General features: G+C 46.7%; 1 protein-coding gene across 6 annotated transcripts in view; it reads right to left on the reverse strand.

The window, feature by feature from the left end:
- Positions 1-2,106: 2,106 nt before the first annotated feature.
- LOC149329838 (TNF receptor-associated factor family protein DDB_G0272340-like) overlaps positions 2,107-22,455 on the reverse strand; it is a 74,864-nt gene continuing 54,515 nt past the window's right edge. For 5 of the 6 annotated variants that reach the window (XM_089560552.1, XM_089560549.1, XM_089560553.1 and 2 more), the window contains 10 exons: positions 20,045-20,137; positions 19,211-19,372; positions 17,244-17,300; positions 17,026-17,112; positions 7,619-7,702; positions 7,430-7,516; positions 6,769-6,840; positions 5,711-5,776; positions 3,421-3,491; positions 2,107-2,283 (listed from right to left, as the gene is read on the reverse strand). In XM_089560552.1, the coding sequence (XP_089416678.1) occupies positions 3,453-3,491; positions 5,711-5,776; positions 6,769-6,840; positions 7,430-7,516; positions 7,619-7,702; positions 17,026-17,112; positions 17,244-17,300; positions 19,211-19,372; positions 20,045-20,137 (747 nt within the window). In that variant the 3' untranslated portion in view covers positions 2,107-2,283; positions 3,421-3,452. The remainder of the gene's footprint in view (positions 2,284-3,420; positions 3,492-5,710; positions 5,777-6,768; positions 6,841-7,429; positions 7,517-7,618; positions 7,703-17,025; positions 17,113-17,243; positions 17,301-19,210; positions 19,373-20,044; positions 20,138-22,455) is intronic. The other variant, XM_089560551.1, reaches the window with a different exon arrangement.

The raw sequence follows: 22,455 nt of genomic DNA on the forward strand, positions 1-22,455 counted from the left end.
CAAAAACATAGAAGCCGTACGGACACGTCATCGCAAAGAGGAGTACTTTGGCATGTTCCTTCGCACGATCACTACAATTATCAAGCTTGCGCTGCTGCATGATGCCAAAAGCTTTCTCCGCTGCCCATGAATCAGACCTGACTCGTGCCAGTCATGTTGTTTATGCCTCAGCAAAGCTTGGTGTCATCAAATGCTGAATTTCCGACCCATCTCCAACTGCACTTCTTTTTCCCCGGTAAGGAACTGTTGCAACAAGAACCCAGCGGTTATCAATGTCCGTACAATGTGGCTTGCCGAAGTTCATTCCCTCTACTCGATTCTTGTTGTTCCTCGGGTCTGTATTTATCATTTATTCGTGGTTTTCATGCAGTCCTCTTTTTCATATAGTTTTGCACGGCTCTCACAAAAGTTCCTCTTCTGTTCTCGCCGTTCCTGTTCTGTTCTGGCCTCGCCGCGATGGCTGAGTGGTTCCGGCGCTCGGCTGCTGGCCCAAAAGACGCGGGTTCGATCCCGGCCGCGGCGGCTAGAATTTCGATGTAGGCGAAATTCTAGAGGCCCGTGTACTGTGCGATGTCAGTGCACGTTAAAGAACCCCAGGTGGTCGAAATTTCCGGAGCCCTTCACTACGGCGTCCCTCATAGCATGAGTTGCTTTGGGACGTTAAAACCCCAATAAACCAATGATCTTCTGTTCTCTCCACCCAGATCACCTTTGAGCGGTGAACCCTTTCCAAGGCAACTACCTCAGCTTCACCATCTAACCACTGCGATAATCAAAGCCCTTACGTAACCATGGGTTGGTTAGAGAAAAGAGTGAGTTCCGCTTTCCGGTTGTGAGGCAGCACGATTTGATGTTTTCTCCACATAACCATTCAGTCAACTCCTGCGCTCTCAAATGTGTAAAGCAGTGAGGTTCGAATGATTGTAACGCCACATAAAGAATTCTGCTTAGAGGTGCTGAGATTATAGTTAAATCGATAACCTTAAACATATTTGTGACCGCCATAATTCGCTCACTCACTCCTGCGAGGCAGGGCCTTCGTCTATCCCTTGAACCCCATTAACTAGCCCCAGGTCTTTCCCGGACCTAAGAAAGCTTGTGACTGGCAACAATACAAAATTCTCGTTGTAGCTGCCTTCATGACAAAAAATTTTGGCCACAGTTTTTTGCTACGATGACGCGAAAATAACATAAGCTTGTTGTTTTTTTTTTTTTTTAACTAAGTACTGTCCACGCAAAATCTTTCTTCCATGAGAGGAAAGCAGGTTTTGAACTGTGCATAATGTTATCACGAATAGGCAACTTTGCAACATTACTTCCTTTGTAAAACAATTGGTACACTTGGCGCGGAAGAAACACCTAACAACAACAAAGTTATCGCATGGCAAAAGACAGTCGTGTATTTCTGTGTGAAATATAGCACGGTTTTGTTGTATTAAATCTACTAAGCTAAGCATGGTCAAATAAATGAAACGCAAACATACTTGGAACGGAGATTATTGGAGCACCTAGCACTCGTAGACGTAAGTAGCAGCGTTTCGAAGTATACATTTATCGCGCCTATTTATATCGACCTTTTTTCTTCGTGACTTGGGTTGCGGAAGAACCTTGAGCGCAGTATTGATAGCGGGTGGAAGCGCTCCGAAATTTCTGGCTGAGAAAATTCACGCAGTCGGACATCAATAATATTGCATTCAGAAAGGGAAAGCCTGTCACCTAGTCGTCAAACTTGCTGATATATTTTTCTCTTTCTCCTAGAAGCGATTTAACAAAATAAACACCAAGGCAATCGGGAGAGTATATATTACAAAAGTATGGTGTATTGCTTTCTAGCGGTCCTGTACTGATCACTCGCCCGTGGACGCTGCACGCTGCCGTTCATGCAGAGTAACCAACCCCTATAAAATCACCATACTTGACCGGTTGTCCACAGCACAACAGGATTATAGTTGCGAGTTTGAAAAGCTGTACAGGTGAGACCTCAAGATGGCCCTCAAAAAATGAAGCTTGGAAAAAGCAGCAGTTTTTGTCGTGAATATTTCTATGCCGTGTCAGAATTACGTGTTATGAAGATCGAAGAGTTAGTCCTTCATCAAAACAACGGAAGAAGTTTTAGGCATATTTATTCACAGCCACGGAATGAAGCTGTCAGTTTCCCAAACACAGTTACGAATTGCTACAAGGACGGAAGATAGCCTCCTCAAGCTTTAAGGTATTGCTTCATAGTGTCTTCATTGCTGCCTCCATGTAAAGCTAAGGTTACAGCACTTCGGCTTGCAGTTTCTGGAAAAAAAAGAGAAACAGAAGGTTATAAATTGTACGTTTGCTTCTCATAAACTTTCAATATTTTTACTGTCTTCTGAAACTGGCGCAGGTTTAATAAGTTAAACTCATTCCTGTGAGTTTATGGTGGCGACGGTAAACGTTTTTTCTCTGCATGAAAATTACTGTGAACTAAACATTAAGGTAGCGGAGAGTTTAATTAGGGACAAATTGCATAGTATTGTGGAAGTAGCGGAAGGGCGAATTGCTCCAAAAATACCGACAGCGCTTTTTCGAAAAAAAAAACCTTCCGTTTACTCACTGCCAAAGGGACTGTTTTGCTTCAGTACAACATTTTCTTCTCTATACAAAAAGCAACACCCAATGTACACATCAATAAATTAGTTGAAATAACGAACCATCTGTCGGCAGGCAATTTCGTTCTGAAGTTACGTCCTCCCTGTCTTTTTAGTATTAATGAAGGCGCTATTCTTTCAAGAACAGCATCTGCAGAGCTAGTTACCACAGCCATAAAGTAACGTCTGTTCAGCCTCGACACAATTCCACGTTTACATCGAGCTAACATAACTGCTAAATTCGGAAGTCTGGATGCGAGAAAAAAAATATATATTCGGACCAGTCGTCTTTTACGACGATAATCCTGCCATAGCCTTTCTCCTAATAAGATAATAAATCTGTTTACTAGAAAGACATTCGTGAACATGGGTTATTTATGGTGAGGCACAGATGAGTAACCAGACCCCCTCCTGTCCCCCCACCCGTGCTCCCACTAGCTTAGGTAACCCGTGACCCAACCCACACTGTGCACCGCTCTCTTGAAGCAGCGGGAAGGAGCGTCTTCTTAGGGCAAACAGTGTCAACAGCAATATAACTCTCACTCTAATAGCAGTTCATGGCAGCGCAGCACTTCGAAAAATCTTCGGTAGAAAAAAATGAAAAGTTCTGAGAAAATAAAGACGTTTCGTAAAGGGTACGATCGAAATTATAAGCTTTTGCCTCCGTATCGAAACAACGTATACCTCACCTCCTCGCAAACATTCACGCGAGATATTTCATGCTTTTCAGTGCTCAGTTTCAGCGCGCAAATGCTGGTAGCACAAAGGTAGCAACTGTGGTGATGCTTCATAATTTACTTACATCGTAACGGGCTTGAAATGTGTAGTAGCAGATCACGTAGATGGCCTTCCGACGGAAGCTGCCTTCAGGGCCTGGTGGCGAGATGTGGAGAATTATTTATTGGTTAGGCGCAAATATAAATCAAATGCACTTTGCATGCAGACATGCCAAATAAATAATATCAACCGTATTCAATTTATTCTCTGACAATTTTTTTGTCATAGAATATATCGGCGATATTTGATAACAGGAGACCTCTCTCCTTGGCGCCATGCCTCCTCTCGATGCGTGAACCTTGTGTCAAGCAAAACCTTGAGGGCAATCATGTTGGCTTCGAAACTTGAGAAGTAGATTAAAGGAAAATATTTGCTTATAAAATTAATCATAAGAATACAGTGTAAGTACAGCAGTGTAAGTGCAGTGTAAGTACTGTTGGTCGTTTTACTGTAAGTCCAGCTGTATAACCACCAGCGCCTGTCTCTGTGTATCTTCCCTTAGTCCTTGTCTTTTCGCACTGTTTTTCTTGAAAATGGCATACCAACTCGCCCAAGCATCAATCCTAACGTCTATAAGTAACCAGCAGTGCATTGTCAGTACTCCTCAGAAACGTGATTCACACTGTTTTACTACAGTCCCCTAAAAGCGCTCTTAGACGCAGTGTCCATTTTCTCTAGTCTAGAAAAAGAGATAGAAAAGGTCCATTTAAAAGAGGGACAAAAAGCTGAAATTTTTATCTGATGACTGGAACTCCAATTCTGCCGAGAAATTGTGAGCGCGAAGCACACTTGCGACAAAACTTTCCTGTGCCAAGCTCTTTTTCAGCGCATAGTGATGTATGAAGAGCAATAAACTAAATCATCGCTAAATTCTGATGAACGCCTATAGAAAAACGCGAAGCTTGTGGTGGTCAGCGAGCCTGGAATATACCGTGCCCTCTGGCACTCAGGTAGAAATAAGCATTTAAAAAAAGAATCTAACCTGCAATCAGACTTTTCTTTTTCACACATTTCGCGGTTACACAAGAAGTGATAGCTTTATCATGCACGCTTATAATCTAGCTTTTTGTAGCAAAAATCCTGTAATTCGATAATCGACTTCTATACAGTCTACGCGCTGGAAATTTTTGATCAGGAAGTAGTAAAATACCCCATTTTCCATTCGATCTGCGCTATAGCACCGCCAGTAACAACTGAAGCAGCGAAGGAAATTATTTCTACTCTCGCAAGAGAATAATTTTCTCTTCAACCAACATACAAACCATTCTGTTTTCAAAGGCGCTCATGTTACATAAGGCATAAGGCGAGCGTTTCTGCAACTCTTAAAGGGCAGTGACCACCCTCTGGTCGAAACTTTTTTCGACCTCTATGGTTGCGAGGCATCGTCGTTAGAACATGCGGCCGCAAACATCTCTCGAAAACACTCATTAATGATAAAGTTACAGCCACCACAATCAGTGTAGTTCAGTATGCTCCTTTCCTTCCATTCCCTTCGCGTGGTTTTTTCTCTCGCGCCTCGCCGTCTAGCCTCCGCAAGCGAAATTCGTACTCTTCCACCGATGTTAGCGGAAGTCATAGAGGACCCTGGTGGAGTCGGAGTCGCGAAGGTTTGGAGGATAACGCCATCCGCACGGCTCAGGATACCAAATAGAAAGAAAGAGTGAACGGGCTTTGGTTTGAATTTTTACTCCTTTCCAGGCAGCGCATGGCTATAGTATTCTGCAGAGGTTATCTTCGATGCCTAGTCTACGCGCTGAGCTTGATTGTCTAAAACTTCTGCACCACTGATCCGGTGCCGTTTAAAAGTACGCTTGATAACCAACTGTTCAACTGTGTTGCTCTCTACGACAAAATGCAAGATAATTATGCCTGAGCTGCTGCCAAACTTTTGAATGGTTTTCCGCATTTAGTTCATGGTGCTTCCTGACAACGTACAAGAGCAAAACAGAGCTTATTAAAAACAAGCTGAAAATCCTGCACAATAGGGATTCTTATTTTTATGTTATGGTGTCAAATCATCCTTTGGCGGCCAGAACTGCAACAATAGTTTGAGCGGCTACTGCTTCGTGAAAGAACTATTGATGATGGTATCCCTCAGCTTATCCGTCAGTACGTCTTTCGTGTGTTTTAGAGCATTCTAAAAGTTTAAAACCCTTGAAACCATTTAAGTTCCCTCAGGAATTTGTGAGGTCATACATACACCGGAAGTGTATATAAGTCATCTCCATATAGGCTCTACAGGAACTCTCTTCGAAACCGCTCACTGCAAAAAAAAAATTCTCTTTACAGAAAACACAAAGAACGTGTATACGTACAGCGGCTGCTCTGCTGATAATTTTAGAAGCTGCCTCCTCCTTTTCTTGGCGGTGGTCTTCAGCCTTCTGCATGCCCAAATATACAAAAGTTACATGATTTCCTTCACACATCTAGCACAAGCTCTCAGGCTTCCAAGATGTAGGCAACAGGGACGTTAATATCAATTTCACATAAATAATGCGAAAAACGAGATGGCACTGGAAGGAATGGACAAAGGCAGTATGTTTGTGCCTGGTTTTTTTAGCGTCGAGTTATATATAGACTTCTGACAACACAAGAAACCAGAAACAAGAAAGTCCGCAGGAGGTAACTTCACAGGACGGTTTTCAGCTGCAAAGCAAGATTTAGCGACAGCTTTTATGAGTTAATATTTACGACATATTGAGGTAGAGAGTACGTGGGCGACTTCATATCTGCGTAGTTGTAGACTGCTTTTTTTAGTTTATCGCATATATTAGGTGCACGCCTAGAACTCCTTTCTAGTCTGCCACTTCTTTGCCACTGTGAAAGCGTAGGTTACCCTCTAATGCAGCGGCGGGTCTCGAAGGAGCCGCGCCAAAGGACGATACTACATTCCTCCGTTTTGACATGCTCTCTCTCTCCGTCCACAGTAACTTTTCGGCTGCTTGCCGTGGCTGTCACCCTCCTACTTAGGGTAACCAACCTACAGTCGGTTCCCGTGGGAACCACAATCCGGTTACGCATTCCTACGCCTCTCTCCACATCTTCCTCCCTTCACGGTGACCATCCTCTGGTTCAGGATTCCTCCGCTAGCGAACTACCATCGTTCTTCCACGGTGAGATCCTGAGGTGGGTTCTAATGGCAATCCCTTTGCTGGAGAAGAAACACTGTACGTTTCAATTCATACGTGAATAATCTCACATATCCTGTGGATATCCTAGCCATTTTCAGTGAAAGAACCACCGAAACGCAAACAGACCGAAATTCTTGTCGATTCGAAGCTGGAGCCAAAATTGTAATGTTGCGGGAACACTTACCTTGATCAATGCAAATACGATTTGTCTGAAGGCCATTAGCAATTAGCAAACGACGTACCTCCACATGGTTTAGACGCTTCTTCAAGTCCGTTACTTCAGCGGCCAATATCTTGTTGTCTTCTTGTGAATTCTGATGAAAATGGCAATGTCAATGCAAATGGCAATGTCAATGCAAATGACAATGTCGAAGTATTACTCGCGTCCTCCGTGTGACAATAATCATCTAAGGTTAGGCTTTGTGCTTTATTTCACGTGATTTACACTCTTAGCACTTAATTCGCATTCTTGAAATGCCGGTTACCGAAATAGAGCCGTCTGATGTTGGGCTTTCGGAGCAAAATTCTGGCTCCCTGAGTGGTGAGAACTCCTAGGATAGGATATCTACACACAAGATTTTCTCTTATTGGCATAAACCATATTGAGAAAGCCATATCCGGATAGTAGTTTGCTACCAGTTTATCTAAATATTTAAAGCAGTAGTGCATTTAGATTTTGATTTCTCATTGACTCTTTTTTATGGACAGTATTTTATTCACTCCATTCTCCATACTGCCTGTTTTATCGTAATGGTCGGCGTGTGCGACAATTTTATGGTCGTACCAAGTCCTATTTTGGTCCGTACTGGATCGATAAGCATGTAAAGATAAATAAATAAGTTAACAAAGCTCCACAAGCGATAATGCTATAGAGGAGCGTTGTGTATAAAAATAATTACTCGCCTTAGCTTCACGCTTCAGATCCACTAGTTCTTTTTCAAGAGTCATACGATGATTGTACTCATCGCTGACTTCTTTCTGAAGTTGGACCTAGTATAAATAGACAAGCAGACACGAAATTATGCAATGCAATCTGTCACCTAGCGTTTGTTCTCGCGAATTTCAAGGAGGCCAAAAAAGTTTGAAAAATACCATCTTTTCTTCCAGCTGATTTATTTTCTCCTGGTACATTGCCGCCTGAGAGTGTTTTTCTTCTTCGAAGTTTTTTCTTAGTTCCTAAAAGGAAAAGTGAAACATTCTATCACTAACTCGGTAGTAGGACACCATATAATGACATGAACACATTAGCGAAGTCCAAAGAAATTATCGTAGCGGTCTCGTAAATAGTATTTCAGTTTGATAGCAGTGGTCTATGCACTTTTGAAATAAAGCAACGCATGAAAAAGTCCCATCCTTATGCTATGGATTTTTTAAACAGTCAAAGCAGGTGGAAAAACACATAGCACTGTATAACTACTTTTTTCACTTGGTTTTTAGGGTAGACATCGAACGATAACACAGAAACCTGTAATTAACGCCCATTTTTCTTGATTCTAAGGAGAGACTTCATTGAATTCTTTTCATTCATCTTTGACCATTGTTTTAAATAAATTAGTGCTCAAGAGCCGGTCGTGGTCATTCACACAACCAGGAAGTTACGCGAATCTCAGAGACAGTTGTGTTCACATGAATAATTTGCAAGACTGACTAAGCTGGCGACATCCCGTAAAGTCCTATGTGTTCTTCGCTGTATCTAAAAAGAATATTTACTGTAGATTCAAATCTTTCTTGACCCTATGCTGGAAAGCACATGGGCATTCGTGGTATACAGAGGCGCATTTGAACGCCAGGATGTATTGCAGCAGGTATGGATGCTGTCCTAGCCTGGTGCGGCTGGAATATGTGCAGCTGAGCGGGCGAAGAGCAATTTTAGGCGTCGCTTTTTGTGGCACATTGAGAACTTACAAGTTAAATTGGAATCGTTATCTCTAGAAGGCGGCTAGGCGCACACCGCTATCTTCACCATGCACTGTGCTGCGGGACACGTATATAACGATCTCGGGGCACAGCTCCACTAACCTGAAGCCTTCCTTTCTCTCCGGTTAAAACGACACCAATTACAGCTCGTGTCCAACACGCAGCAGCGGCAAAAAAACTGTAGGAAGTGATTCAAAGTTTGCGGCTATAGAGCAACGTATCGACTGGTCACGAGCGTTTTACCTTCGTCTGAATTCACATTTTCAACTACAGCCGGCGACCAGATGAGCCAACCGTTTTTTTTTTCGGGGCGCAGTAACTGATGATCAGCAAAATTCTGAAGGCTAGAGCTAGGGATCTGTCCATATGCAACAGAACCCTCGCGCCATTGTTTCAGCAGTCTCGCCCTTACCGCATCGCATGAACGCTTCGACAGCGCTGAGTGAAATGCACTTCTCAATGTTCGCCTAGAGCACCTTTGTCTGTGACAACGATTCAGGAACTTCAAATCAAAGAGCTCCATCGGTAGGTGCAGATCCCCACCAGTATTGCCAGTAAAGCAGGACTGCTAACAGTCACGTTATGGAAGTGGGGCTTCGTCGCAGCGATCGTGAAAGCTAGCAGTGACACCACCAGGAGGGTGTTAGCTGTTGGCGAGTATACACCGATGCCAAATGAGTGAATCCTCTTCTCGGAATGTTAGGGGCCGCACACAAAGATCAAAAACTCCTGGAAAGACTGGATGTAAGTTCAGACCTTTGACAAAGGGAACCTGACCTGACTCTAGAGTCTCGCGTGCAAAGCCTTTGCCATGGACAACAGTTCACATCTCCCATTCCTTACACCCTGCTACAACTCGAATTAGAATTCTCATCCAATGAATCATGATGCTTATTAAACGCTAAACTTCACTGTACGAACACACAAAAAATAGAGGAGCTTGGCCCCTTTCTTCTATGTAGCGCGTAAGAAGCATCATGCATAACCGAGTACGCCCTTTCTACTGTCTAGAAGGGGAACAACAGTTCACAACTGGCAGCGAGGTGCTGGAAGTGGTAAGGGAAACGTCTACTTTGGGCAGGGAGTGACAGCTGACCCGGATGATGAGGGCGAGATAACTACAATAATAATAATGAGGTGGAGCGCATATAGCATGGTGTCCCAGATCATGTATGCCAGTTTACCAATATCTCTTATGAGAAACGTATAAAAAAGCACTATCTTACCGGGGTTATAAACATGCGTTGGCATCTAAAAACACACAGGCAATTTTCCAATTCTCTTCGATAAAAATACTTTCGCCGTGGTGAACGAACACCTAACCCTGAGATCAAGAGTTGAACGTCAGAGCCAATGAGCAACCACGGCGTGTTAGGGTCCCTAGAAATTAGTAGGAAGGGTGCTCTTGAAAACTTCTATAAATTGTGTAGCCCAAAAGGAAAATCGCCAGGACGGATTATCTCTGACCTCTTTGCACCGTAGAGTTAGCTCAAGAGCTCACCAAAACTATACAGAGAAAAGCTGTTACACTTCCCAAGCTCACACGAGCTGAATGAAAAAAATTAGTGGAATTAACATTATTAATAAACCTAATTGCATGAATTACCTGCAATGATCTAATCAGCACAGAACTGGCTCAAAGGAATAGTTGAGGCAGATGGCAATACGCGCTACCAGAAAATGTGGCTGTTTCGCACCACAAACGGTACCTAAAATATTTGCTTTTGCTTTGAAGCAAACGAGAGAAGGGGTACACTCAAATTTCAGCGAAGATAGCAGATGTTTTAAAGCCCATGAGAGATTATTGTATGTACTGCCATAAAGGGGAGAAGCAAATTTTAGGGAAGTTTTTTCTTGATACATTTGCTTGAAAAAGTTTCAACATATAGATGTATGGTTAAACCCTTGTCACAATGTTTCACTGCTAAATCTCAAATTTTGTTTAATATTTTTCCCTAGAATATTGTCAAATGTCTTGAGAGTTAAGAAAATGTGGCTTGCTCAACATTCATTGCAAACCCGTTGATGTGCTAGAGGCAAGACAATCTAAGAAATTTTTTGGAAAGCTTAAATTTTGTTTTTGAATTTCCCCGATGCATTCTTTATTCAAACAGCTAGAGAGAAAACAAAACTTCGTTGAAAACATCAAGTTTAAAAATTTGAAATCAAATACCCTAGGAGTGCAATAAAACATGGGGGGGGGGTAAAAATGATAATCGCGATTAAACCGAATTCGCAAGGCAAGCATCTAGTCCGAAAACTAGTTAGAATACAGAGAAAATCTCCTGCTGTTTGGGCGTTTCCCAGCAATGCAGAGTTGCCGCGGCTCAATAGAGTACCTCCCTGTGGATTTCAACAATGAAACTTTACGACAGCATGAAAATCGAGGCCTGCAAAGCTTATACAATTAAAAAAATCAATGTTTTTGGTAGTTTCGAGGATTTAAAAGCAGCTTCCTTCTTAAGAGCTTCCTAATTGTCCGACTGTGCGTTGCAGTGAAGTTGACTGTGAAAAAAAAATGCTAGAATTTTTGCGTTTTTCTTTTCATTTTAGCAACGAGGATTGGTGAACTATACAGCAGAAAGCAGTCAACAGGACTTGCACTGATACCTACAATTCACATGCTTGCCACTCTTGGTTTGCTGCAGTCATAGTTGCTTTGCTTTTTGTGTTCCCCAAATGATAACCTTAAACTCAAGCGTCTGCATAATATTCTTATAAATATAAAGAATATTTGAGGTTTAAATAATATAAATATAATATGTCACGGCTAGACAGTCGAGACGGCCAGGACACGTTTCACTGTAAAGCGCCAGGCAGCAGCGGACTCCCGAGGGCACCACACAGCAGAGACGACGAAGAAGAAAGCACTGGCCGCCACCATGGCTAAGGCTAGCCATAATAGCGGTTAAGGAAGTTCAGCCGGGAGACGGCGCCACGAGAGTGCCCAGGAATGTGGCATTGCTCCCCCCCTCTGGAAAGCGCCGCCCTCGGCGCGGCAGGTCGTGTGGACCGACGGCCGCTTCCCCGGGCAGGGGAGTTTTGGCAGACGAACACCTGCTGTTCATGGGGTGCCCGTGAAGAGGCGCAGTAGTCCTCGTGCATGTAGCAGTTATTGTCGACGGGCGCGGAACCCACTGTCTCGGCCGTCTTGATCTCGTATGCGAGGAGGCAGAGACAGCTGTCAGTCGTCTGGACATTTGCTACTTCCAGTTCGAGCAGCACGCGGTCGTTGAGCGGTCCCGAAACCTAGGCGTCGGTACTCTGTCCGACGGAGTATTCAAGCGGCAGCGTGTTGTGGTTGGACAGCAGGGCGAGTGTGAGATTGCATGAGGCGGTTCTGGCCGACCACCATCTCGACGGGCGCGCACGCTGAACACCTTTGTGTTCGGCGCCCGCAGGTAGAGACGAGTGAGCTGCTAGCGGGCGTGGTAAGGCTTCATTCGGGCGACATGCACAACTTCGGACGCTTGTCGTCTAGAGGAACGAACGGTTCCTTGAGGGAGAACTTCATAGTTTACCTCGCCGAGTTGGCGTATAACTTTATAGGGGTCAAAGTAGCGCCGAAGCAGCTTTTCAGAGCGCCCTCGATGGCGTATTGGGCTCCACACCCAAACGTTTTCTCCGGGCTGGTAAGTGGCATCCCTGTGGCGATGGTTGTAACGCTGAGCGTCTTTTGCTTGTTGATGCCGGATATGTTGCCGAGCAAGTTGGCGGGCGGCCTCAGCTTCGTGAACAAAGCGGTCGGCCCCCACGACAGCGGAGTTTACACTACCAGGAAGAAGCATTGCGTCGAGCATAGTCGTGGCTTCACGACCATGGACTAAGCGAAACGGTGTGAAGTGAGTCGTCTCTTGCAGCGCAGTGTTATAAGCGAAAGTTACGTAAGGAAGTACTGCATCCCAGTTGAGGTGGTCGTCGTCGACATACATGGAAATCATGTCGGCGATCGTCTTATTTAGGCGCTCAGTGAGTCCATTAGTCTGTGGATGATAAGCTGTTGTTCGTCGGTGGCTGGTGCCACTGAATCGCATAACTTCTTCTGTCAGCGCCAAGGTAAAGGCCGTCCCTCTGTCAGTTATAACGACCGTGGGTGCGCCATGACGAAGCACGATGTTGTGCACGAAGAAGGCGGCAATTTCCGCAGCTGTTCCACGGGGAAGAGGTTTCGTCTCACAGTATCGACTGAGGTAGTCGGTGGCGACCACAATGTACCGGTTACCCAGCGAAGACTCCGGAAAGGGGCCGAGTAGATCCATGCCGACTTGGTAGAAAGGAACGTGTGGTAGATCAATAGGCTGCAGTAGTCCAGCCGGCTTAGTCGACGACGTCTTCCGACGTTGACACTCGCGACAAGTTCGGACGTAGCGTTTCACAACCACCGGGAGCTTGGCCCAGTAATACTTTTGCCGTATGCGTGCCAAAGTTCGGGAGAAACCAAGGTGACCAGAGGAAGGGTCATCGTGGCACGCCTGCAACACTTCATCGCGAAAGGCATTAGGTATAACGAGCAGATAGACAGCCTCCGTCGGCCCATAGTACTTTTTGTACAGGATGCCATCCCGTAAACAGAATGATGACAGGCCGCGTGAAAAGATGCGGGACGGAGTCCGAGCGCTTCCTTCGAGATAGTCAATCAGGGACCGTAATTCAGTGTCGTCTCGTTGTCGTTGAGCCAAGTCGGACGCGGAGATGACCCCAAGGAAAACGGAGTCGTCGTCGAGGTCCGCGCTGTTGGTTGGAAGTGGGGCACGGGACAAACAATTGGCATCACTGTGCTTTTGCCCTGACTTATACACAATGGTGACATCAAATTCTTGCAGTCGGAGGCTCCAGCGTGCGAGTCGCCCTGAAGGATCCTTGAGGTTTGCCAACCAACACAGCGAGTGTTGGTCGCTCACCACTCGGAAAGGGCGGCCATACAAATAGGGGCGAAATTTCGTTACTGTCCACACAATAGCTAGGCACTCTTTTTTGGTAGTGGAATAGTTCACCTCAGATCGTGATAGCGTGCGGCTCGCGTAAGCGATTACGCGTTCGACACCATCCTGCCACTGTACAAGGACCGCACCAAGGCCAACGTTACTCGCGTCTGTGTGCAGTTCTGTGCCAGCTGCCTCGTCGAAGTGCCCAAGTATGGGTGTACCTTGAAGACGCGTGCGTAGCTCTTCGAAGGCATGTTGTTGCTCCCGACCCCAGAAGAACGGTTAGTTATCTTTGGTGAGGCGGGTAAGGGGCTCAGCGATCCGGGAGAAGTTCTTCACAAAACGCCGATAATAGGCGCAGAGACCCAGAAAACGGCGCACACTTCGCTTGTCAGTAGGAATAGGAAAAGCAGCGACGGCGGCAGTCTTGTCGGGGTCTGGGCTAACGCCCTTGGCGCTCACAATGTGGCCCAAAAACTTCAGCTCCTCGAAAGCGAAGTGGCATTTTTCTGGCTTAAGGGAGAGACCGGCTGTACGGATAGCTTCGAAAACAGCGCGTAAGCGGCTGAGGTGTTCTTCGAAAGTGTCTGAGAAGATGACATCACCCAGGTAATCGAGGCAGGACTGCCATTTGAGGTCTGAAAGCACAGTGTCCATCATCCGTTGGAAAGTTGCCGGAGCAGAGCATAGACCGAAAGGGAGCACCCTGAATTCGTATAAACCGTCCGGGGTAATAAATGCAGTCTTCTCCCGATCACGTTCGTCCACCTCTATTTGCCAGTAGCCGCTGCATAAATCGAATGATGAAAAGTATTTGGCGTGGCGCAGGCGGTCTAGGGAGTCATCAAAGCGCGGCAAAGGATAAACGTCTTTCTTAGTTACTTTGTTTAGGCGTCGATAATCAACACAAAACCGTAAGGTCCCATCTTTCTTTGCAACTAGGACCACAGGCGACGCCCACGGGCTCTTCGATGGCTGTATCACGTCGTCCTGGAGCATTGCTTGAACTTGCTTTCCTATTGCGTCTCGTTCCTTTGAAGATACACGGTACGGCGACTGGCGTAATGGTCTCTCGCTTTCGTCGACTATAATTCGGTGTTTTGTAATCGGCGTTTGTCTAACTCTGGAGGTTGACGCAAAACAGTCCCGGAAAAAGTCAAGGACAGTCTGCAGATTGCGTTTTTCATTGGGCAGGAGATTCGGGTTCACGTCGAGTTTAACAGGAGCATTCGTTGACCCTACTGATTTCGTAGTCCCCGTCAGCGAGTACTCTCCGGCGCATTCCCCGAGTTCTTCAAAATAAGCAATCGTTGTGTTGGCCGCTAAACGTTGCGGTTCACAACCGAAATTTGTGACCAAAATCTCGGCTCGCTTTTTGTTCAATTCTATAAGCCCGCGAGCTACACACTCTTGCCGACCCAGGAGCAGCGACATGTTGGCTTCAGCGATACCATGGGTGTCGGCGCTGTCATCGCACTCCACAGTTACAAACATGCTGGTTCTCCACGGAATCACCACGTCATCATCGCAGACCCGCAACTTAGTCCTGCGTTGCTGGGGTTCGTCACCAATAGTGCGGTGTGCGGCAAACGAGACGATAAGCTCCTTAAAGTCGATGACAGCCCCGTATTCCCGGAGGAAATCCAAACCGAGTATCAGGTCTTTAGAGCACTCAGGAAGCACAGCAAAGCAGCCGGGGAAAGTGACGCCGCGGATCTGAATTCGCAAGGTGCAGACGCCGGTCGGCGTCACAACATGACCGCCGGCTGTGCGGACCTGCGGCCCAGTCCAAGGTGTCAAAACCTTCTTGAGGGTCGTGGCTAGCCGGCTGCTTATCACAGAGAAATCAGCGCCGGTATCCACTAGTGCGGTTATTTCTAGGTTATCAGCGGTTACTGGTATTTCCGTTGAAGCCAATCGCTGGCTCTTCGTCGGTGGGCTCGTCGGGTGAGGTGGTCGTTGGTCTCGTCGTCGCTGCAAATCGTCGAGTGGAGGCTCTTGTCTCTTTCCAGCCGCGGCGGCCCTACCCCCGGAGGACGCCGTCTTCAGTTTTCCCGCCGTGGGACGTGCCTCTGAATTCGCCAGAGGTTGATGGACGGCTGGGAGAAGAGAATCTCCGTGGTGATGGGGATCTAGACTGACGTTGCGGCACAGTCGAAGCCTGCAGGTTGGAAGTCAGGTAGTGTTCAATCTCCTGAGGTCGCTTGCCGTAGCGTGGGCGAGGAGCGTCCGAAGCAAAACCCCTTAAACCCATTCGACGGTAGGGGCAGTGGCGCAGGATATGACCAGGCTCACCGCAGTGGTAGCAGAGTGGCCGGTTCCTCGGCGTTCGCCACACGTCCGCTTTACGCATGGCGGGTCGGAATTCCTGCGGCACGGTGGTGGGCACAGCTGGACGTGGGTACTGCACAGTCGGCACAGGTGAAAAAGCTGGTGCCACTGCCGCAGGCCGTCGAAGTGCTTCGCTGTAGGTCATGACCTAGGGCTGCGGCTCCGGGACCACTGGTGCTGGCTGCACCACTCGCCGGATTTCATCCCGCACCACGTCCGAAAGTGCAGCGACGCTGGGCTGTGGGGCTTCGAAGCGGAGTTTCGCTAGTTCTTCGCGAACAATGCTCCTGACGAGCTCTCGAAGATCCTCCGCGGGCAGCGTCGTAGGCGTGCAGATTTGAGCGGTTGCCATACTAGCCTGCCGGCCGTACTGCGCGCCGCGTTCCTGCAAGGAGCGCTCCATGCTCATTGCCTCTCTTGTGAAATCGGCCACTGTCCTTGGAGGGTCGCGGACAAGTCCAGAAAAGAGCTGTTCCTTGACAACCCGCATTAAGTGCCGCACTTTCTTGGCCTCGGCCATAGCAGGGTCGGCTCGATTGAACAGACGCATCATGTCCTCAACGAACATGGTGACGCTCTCATTTGGCTGCTGCGACCTGGAGAGCAGAGCGACTTCAGCCTTCTCTTTTCTTTCACTGTTGCCGAATTTCGCTAGCAACTCACGCCGAAAAACCTCCCAGGTGGCAAAAGAGGTCTTGTGGTTCTCGAACCAGATCTATGCCGAGTCTTCTAGCGCGAAGTAGACATTCCTCAACTTCCGCTCACCGTCCCACTGGTTGAAGGCTGCCACACGGTCGAAACTGGCCAACCAATCTTCAACATCTTCAAACCTGTCTCCGTGGAAAGTCGGCGGTGACCGGGGCGCGTGGAGCACGAACGGAGCGTCAGCTCCAAAACGTTGAGTGGTCTGGCTACCAGTGGTTGATGTAATCTTCCTGGGTTTTGTCAGGCCGCTGAACTCTGGCTGTAGGCCTAGCAGGCGGCGGCTCGCCTTGTGGACGGGGGTTGTGTCTACGCCCTGAGAACTGGTTTTAAAGGCGTCTTCGGAGTCAGTGTACATGGGACGTTACCCCGCACCGCTCCACCAAATATGTCACGGCTAGACAGTCGGGACGGCCAGGACACGTTTCACTGTAAAGCGCCAGGCAGCAGCGGACTCCCTAGGGCACCACACAGCAGAGACGACGAAGAAGAAAGCACTGGCCGCCACCATGGCTAAGGCTAGCCATAATAGCGGTTAAGGGAGTTCGGCCGGGAGACGGCGCCACGAGAGTGCCCAGGAATGTGGCAATATTACACAAAAAAGTCATAGAATGAGTCGATTACCTCGAACCCATGCTTCAGGTTGGCCAATTCTTCTTCATGTTTAGCTCGGTGATTAAATTCCACGTTGGCTTCTTCCTCGAGCTCGACCTATTGCATGTAGAGAATACGTAAAATTATGGAGCGTAATGCATGCGATAGCGATTGCTGCTTTAAACTGTGAAGTTGGTCACTAAATGTGAATAAAGCATTACAATCTTGGTTTCCAAGGCCCTGATTACCTTCTCGTACGCTTCAGCAGCAGCACGTTTTTCTTGTTCGAACTCCTTCCGCAGTTCCTGAAACGAGAAATGAGAAGACTTCAAGCCAAACTCTGTAGAAGGACGCATAAGAGAAAAAAAAGAGTGAAATTCGAAGGAAACGCTACAGTTCTGAACCGCACAGTTCTTTCGAGGTATATCAGTTGAACGGCAGCAATTGGTCATTTCAGGTATTTTACGGCATAAGGTGAATATTTGCTACCTGAACTACAAGCACATTGCTAACTGACGCGAACTAAATTAAAATGAATTAGAAGGTATAAAAGTGGGCTGGCATGCGAAATCACTACACACTGTAGTGACAGTGGTGCATTTTTATTAGCAAAATACTCGAGAACCCGAGAAATTCGCGCAAATACACAGTGTTCCTCCTTCTTGGACGTACTGGTGCTCCTGATTTGTGATGTTATTTTTTACTGATGTGAGGAAATTAAATCGCTCTTCACTTATCCCAAGGTGGTATCAAACTCGCAATCGCTTTTTGCTCATTGAACATTTCGGTTCGACATTTTAGAAAGTTAAAAAAATAGACAAAAGCTGGTATCGCTTAATCGGAATTACAAGGATAGTCCTTTCTAATGTAGAATTACGCTCATTTACTGCACAGCACTTCACGTGCAAAAGTACTGCAGGTACACATTATAATTGGCTTAACACAGCTACCGCCGCACCATTCAAATACAGAGGCGCTTTCAATCTCTGCAATATATTGAAAAAGATAAGAAAATGCTTTATGTGCCTGTACAGCGCAAAATTTTCGCTGCTTCACTGGCCCCTCCTTTGGGACAATTTTAGAACGATCAAGGAATGCGGGAACAGTTTTCTTGAGAAGGTGGGAAGCCGGACATTTCCCCTCGAAGATAGCGGAGGAAACCTACCACGCGGTGGGATGCGGATCTGATGAAGTAACGGCGCTCGTCTCGTGTCGTCAACGTTTTAGTGTATTAGCCCTAACACTCCAAATCTTAGTTTGCGCCGATGTTAGTCGGTCCGAAGCCTATACCCGTGACTTTGAGGTAGCTGTGGGGAGGAACCTTGGTCTCACAAGCCTCACTGGTGGCAGTACCTGGCATCACAGGGCAGTGGCTCATCGCACACTGCGCAAGGCGTGGCATGAGGGTTCCGAATAATCTATGAATATAAAGTAGAGAATGATCAATACCGCATTTTCGGCATTAACCCGTTAACGATATCGCGTCTTACCCTTATGGCAAGGATGAAGTCCAAATATGCCAATATTTCACCGAAGCCTGCTTGAACACGAAACTAAGCCTCGAACCGAAACCGAAGTGCTAGAGCCCCTAATTCACATTTGGCCTAACCACGCTTAATCGACCGTCTCTATTTCCTGCGTGCTTGACGATGACGCCCATTCCTGCACTAGTCTTTTTCACAGCATTTGCAGAAAGAGCCCGCCGATACTGATTCAAACATTGCGGCTTAAGGGCAACGCATGAACTATTCCAGATCGTGAACACCCTGGCCCTGCATTTGATATCACGCTGTTACGTAGTACTCTTGTTGAGCAGATATACCATTTTTTTTCTCCAGAGTACTGAAACTTCTCATATATAACCCTGATAGGCAGAGCTAGATATCTGCCTATTGGCTGGATAAACTTTCTGCCATTTGCACAGAAGTCTGAAGCTTTCGAAGAATAATGGGTGAACTGCACTTTTTAGCGCTACTAGGACAAATCTGTGCCCGAAGCGACATCGCAGAAAACACCTCCCGTCTATAACCCTTATTGACGACGGCTCTCTGTCCAAAAACTCCTCTGGAGAGTGCAGCTCCTCATCAGTAATGCTTCGATATGCTACATAAACAGGTTGTGGAAATAGGACGGCGGAGCAATGGAGAGCACGCTATCACTGCGAACCGGGTAACGCTATGAGTTTGCGAGTGTATTTGATCCACACTGCGCGTACCCTGTAGTCAGAATGCGAGGCACTCTCTGAGCAGACCATTCGCAAAACACCACATAGGTGAAAAGCGCTATCCCAAGCGATGATGTTCTTTGAGGACTTGATGTGACTGCTGATAGCTGGCAAAGACAAACTCAGCTGATAAATGGGTTTCGCGTGTGGGCCCTGCACGACGGAAAAGAATTCGCAATTAACATTTGTTTTAACCTGCTAGACCTTGAAAAAACATTTTTCAGCAAATCTGTCAAACTGCTATAGCTGAAAATGAACTAAAAAACCGCACGGTAATATAAGAGAACCAATCGAACAGGCGCGCAGAGAAATCGCCTCAGTGTGCGTAGAAAAGTTTCAACAAGAGCACTTTTTGAATTACGACATTTTTACAGACAAAGACTAGTCCTCTTTATGAAATTGTGGCTTGCCGAAATCAGTTTCCATATTGCCATTGTTGCTTTTTCGTTGTCAGTATTTAATTTTACCTCCCCGTTTCAGTTGGAGCAGAAACTTCATCCTAAGGTACCTCGAAATAGAAGGAGAGCATTCATGACCGACAATCCAGTATTATCAGTTATGCAAGTTCGCAGTACGTTCCGAGTGTGCGGGCTCGGTTCTGACTATGGCGTAGGCAAGGCATGAAGTACACAAAATGGCACACACAGTAATTATCTAGCTTTCGTGGATAAAGAGCCGAGCTATAAAACCATTACACACCACTGAGCTGCTGTTATATAAGCTTGAAAAGTCTTTTTCGGTGTCATGCGGCGGTGTATATTTTAATCCTCAGCTGTAGCTTCAGAGGCTCCACACTTATGCCGGCGTTCCGCTGAAAGCTCTTACCTTGATCTCATTTTGCTGACGGCAGATGGCATCAACAAGAATACCGTTGTGGGATCCGTCTGACATGTGGGCTGCCATTTCAGATCCTGGTATCTGGAAAGGGTTCATTTCTACTTTAACATTTGCCCTCAATAGTCGGAAAGGGTTTAACATGTACACGCAAGATTTACAGCAGTCGAAGCCTCTCTGAGTACACTGTTGCCGTCGTACTGCATAGTGTACATGTAAGTAAGAATCTTGGATACCAACCGAGTCCCGAGCTTCCGTCGACGGTGTAAACAAAATGGTTGCGACTAACCATAATACCGAGAACTAAACTCGTAGCGTCAAAGTGATACCTCAGTGGAGAGCTGCTTTAGGCGGCGTCGCTACCTACCAACTGTCAGAAACTGGCCGCACATGTTTTACGGATTCGAGGTGGAGTACAACACCTGGCGATAACAAAGGACTCTGCGTATCGGCGTGGGCGGAAGAAAACGTAGCACAAGAAACGCTCTCGATTTCACCGCCGATGAGAAGACCTGTTTATTAAGAATAATTTCAAAGCACGTTCTCCATTGCAACTGGTGCCTCGTCCCTCTCTCATTTAATCCAGTCTCAGCCGTGCTGCATCTCACGTCTTCGCCAGAACATCGATTGTACTTCGTGGCGTGATTTATTTGGCTATTTTGTTCAAGGAAGAGTCACTTAGCTATATTTAGTCTCTTTGCTAGGTTTCATGACACAGCCAGGCGTTAAAATTCGTGTGCATAACTGCACAACTTATATCATACCTTATTTTAGAAAATTGCTCTGAAATTTAAATAAAAGACGCCCACATGCCACTGCAGAGATCTGATTGCATCCGCTCAGAATATCGTGTATGATGCTCTATTAACTTAGCTAAGCAGGCTACTGTCCATCCTTCGAGTCTCGAGCGGATTTAGGTTTATTTTAGCCTAACCATGAAAGGGTTAATCAGTGCCACTGCATCATCCCCCCTCTTTTCGCGGCAATAGCGGGATTATTACATTTCTTTGAAAAGCTGCAATTTATTAGCACTCAAGGATGATTTCAGGGCTGCAGCATTTCCCTTGAGCTGTGCCCCAGAAAAATTGGGATCATCGAGGTGTATTTTTGCTGTGAAACTTTCGCCGGAGAGTGGCGCTGCGGATCATCATCATCAGCCTGACTACACCCACTGCTGGGCAAAGGCCTCTCCCATATCTCTCCAATTAACCCTGTCGCTCGCCAGCCGCGGTCACCATATTCCCGCAAAATTCTTAATCTCATCCACCCACCTAAATTTCTGCCGCCCCCTGCTACGTTTGCCTTCTCTTGGAATCCACTCCGTTACCCTTAAGGACCAGCGGTTATCTTGCCTTCGCATTACATGCCCTGCCCAAGCCCACTTCTTCCTCTTGATTTCAACTAGAATATCATTAACGCGCTTGACATTCACGAAACCCTATCCATTCCCGACAACTGACTGTTCGCTGTTAGCGAAGAGCAATAGTCCCGGTACGCTTGAGGGCAAGTAGGCCGCCGCGGTGGCTCAGTGGTTATGGTGCTCGGCTGCTGACCCGAAAGACGCGGGTTCGATCCCGGCCGCGGCGGTTGAATTTCTGTGGAGGAGAAATTCTAGAGGCCCGTGTACTGTGCGATGTCATCATCATCATCATCATCAGCCTGACTACACCCACTGCAGGACAAAGGCCTCTCCCATGTCTCTCCAATTAACCCTGTCCTTTGCTAGTTGCCGCCACTGTGTCCCCGCAAACTTCTTAATCTCATCCGCCCACCTAACTTTCTGCCGTCCCCTGCTACGTTTGCTTTCTCTTGGAATCCACTCCGTTTACCTTAAGGACCAGCGGTTATCTTGCCTTCGCATTACATGCCCTGCCCAAGCCAACTTCTTCCAATTGATTTCAACTAGGATGTCATTAACCCGCGTTTGTTCCCTCACCCACTCTGCCCTCTTCCGATCTCTTAACGTTACACCTATCATTTTCCTTTCCATAGCTCGCTGCGTTGTTCTTAACTTAAGCTGAACCCTCTTTGTTAGCCTCCACGTTTCTACCCCATAGGTGAGTACCGGTAGGATACAGCTGTTATATACTTTTCTCTTCAGGGATATTGGTAAGCTACCATTCATGATCTGAGAGAACCTGCCAGTGCACGTTAAAGAACCCCTGGTGGTCGAAATTTCCGGAGCCCTCCACTACGGCGTCTCTCATAGCCTTAGTCGATTTGGGAGGTTAAGCCCCATAAACCAAACCATAAACCAAACCGCTTGAGGGCAAGTAATGTGGAGCAACTGTAGTTAGCGCCATAACACCCGCACAGCGACTTGGAATCAAGACGTTCAACAATGCCCTGAAACGCTGGCTTCGTTTAACTGTTCCTTCTGCACGAAGGAGCGCGTTGCAAGT

This window comes from Amblyomma mixtum, chromosome 9 (assembly GCF_055824585.1).
Source record: "Amblyomma mixtum isolate Tamu chromosome 9, ASM5582458v1, whole genome shotgun sequence".
NCBI lineage: Eukaryota > Metazoa > Arthropoda > Arachnida > Ixodida > Ixodidae > Amblyomma > Amblyomma mixtum.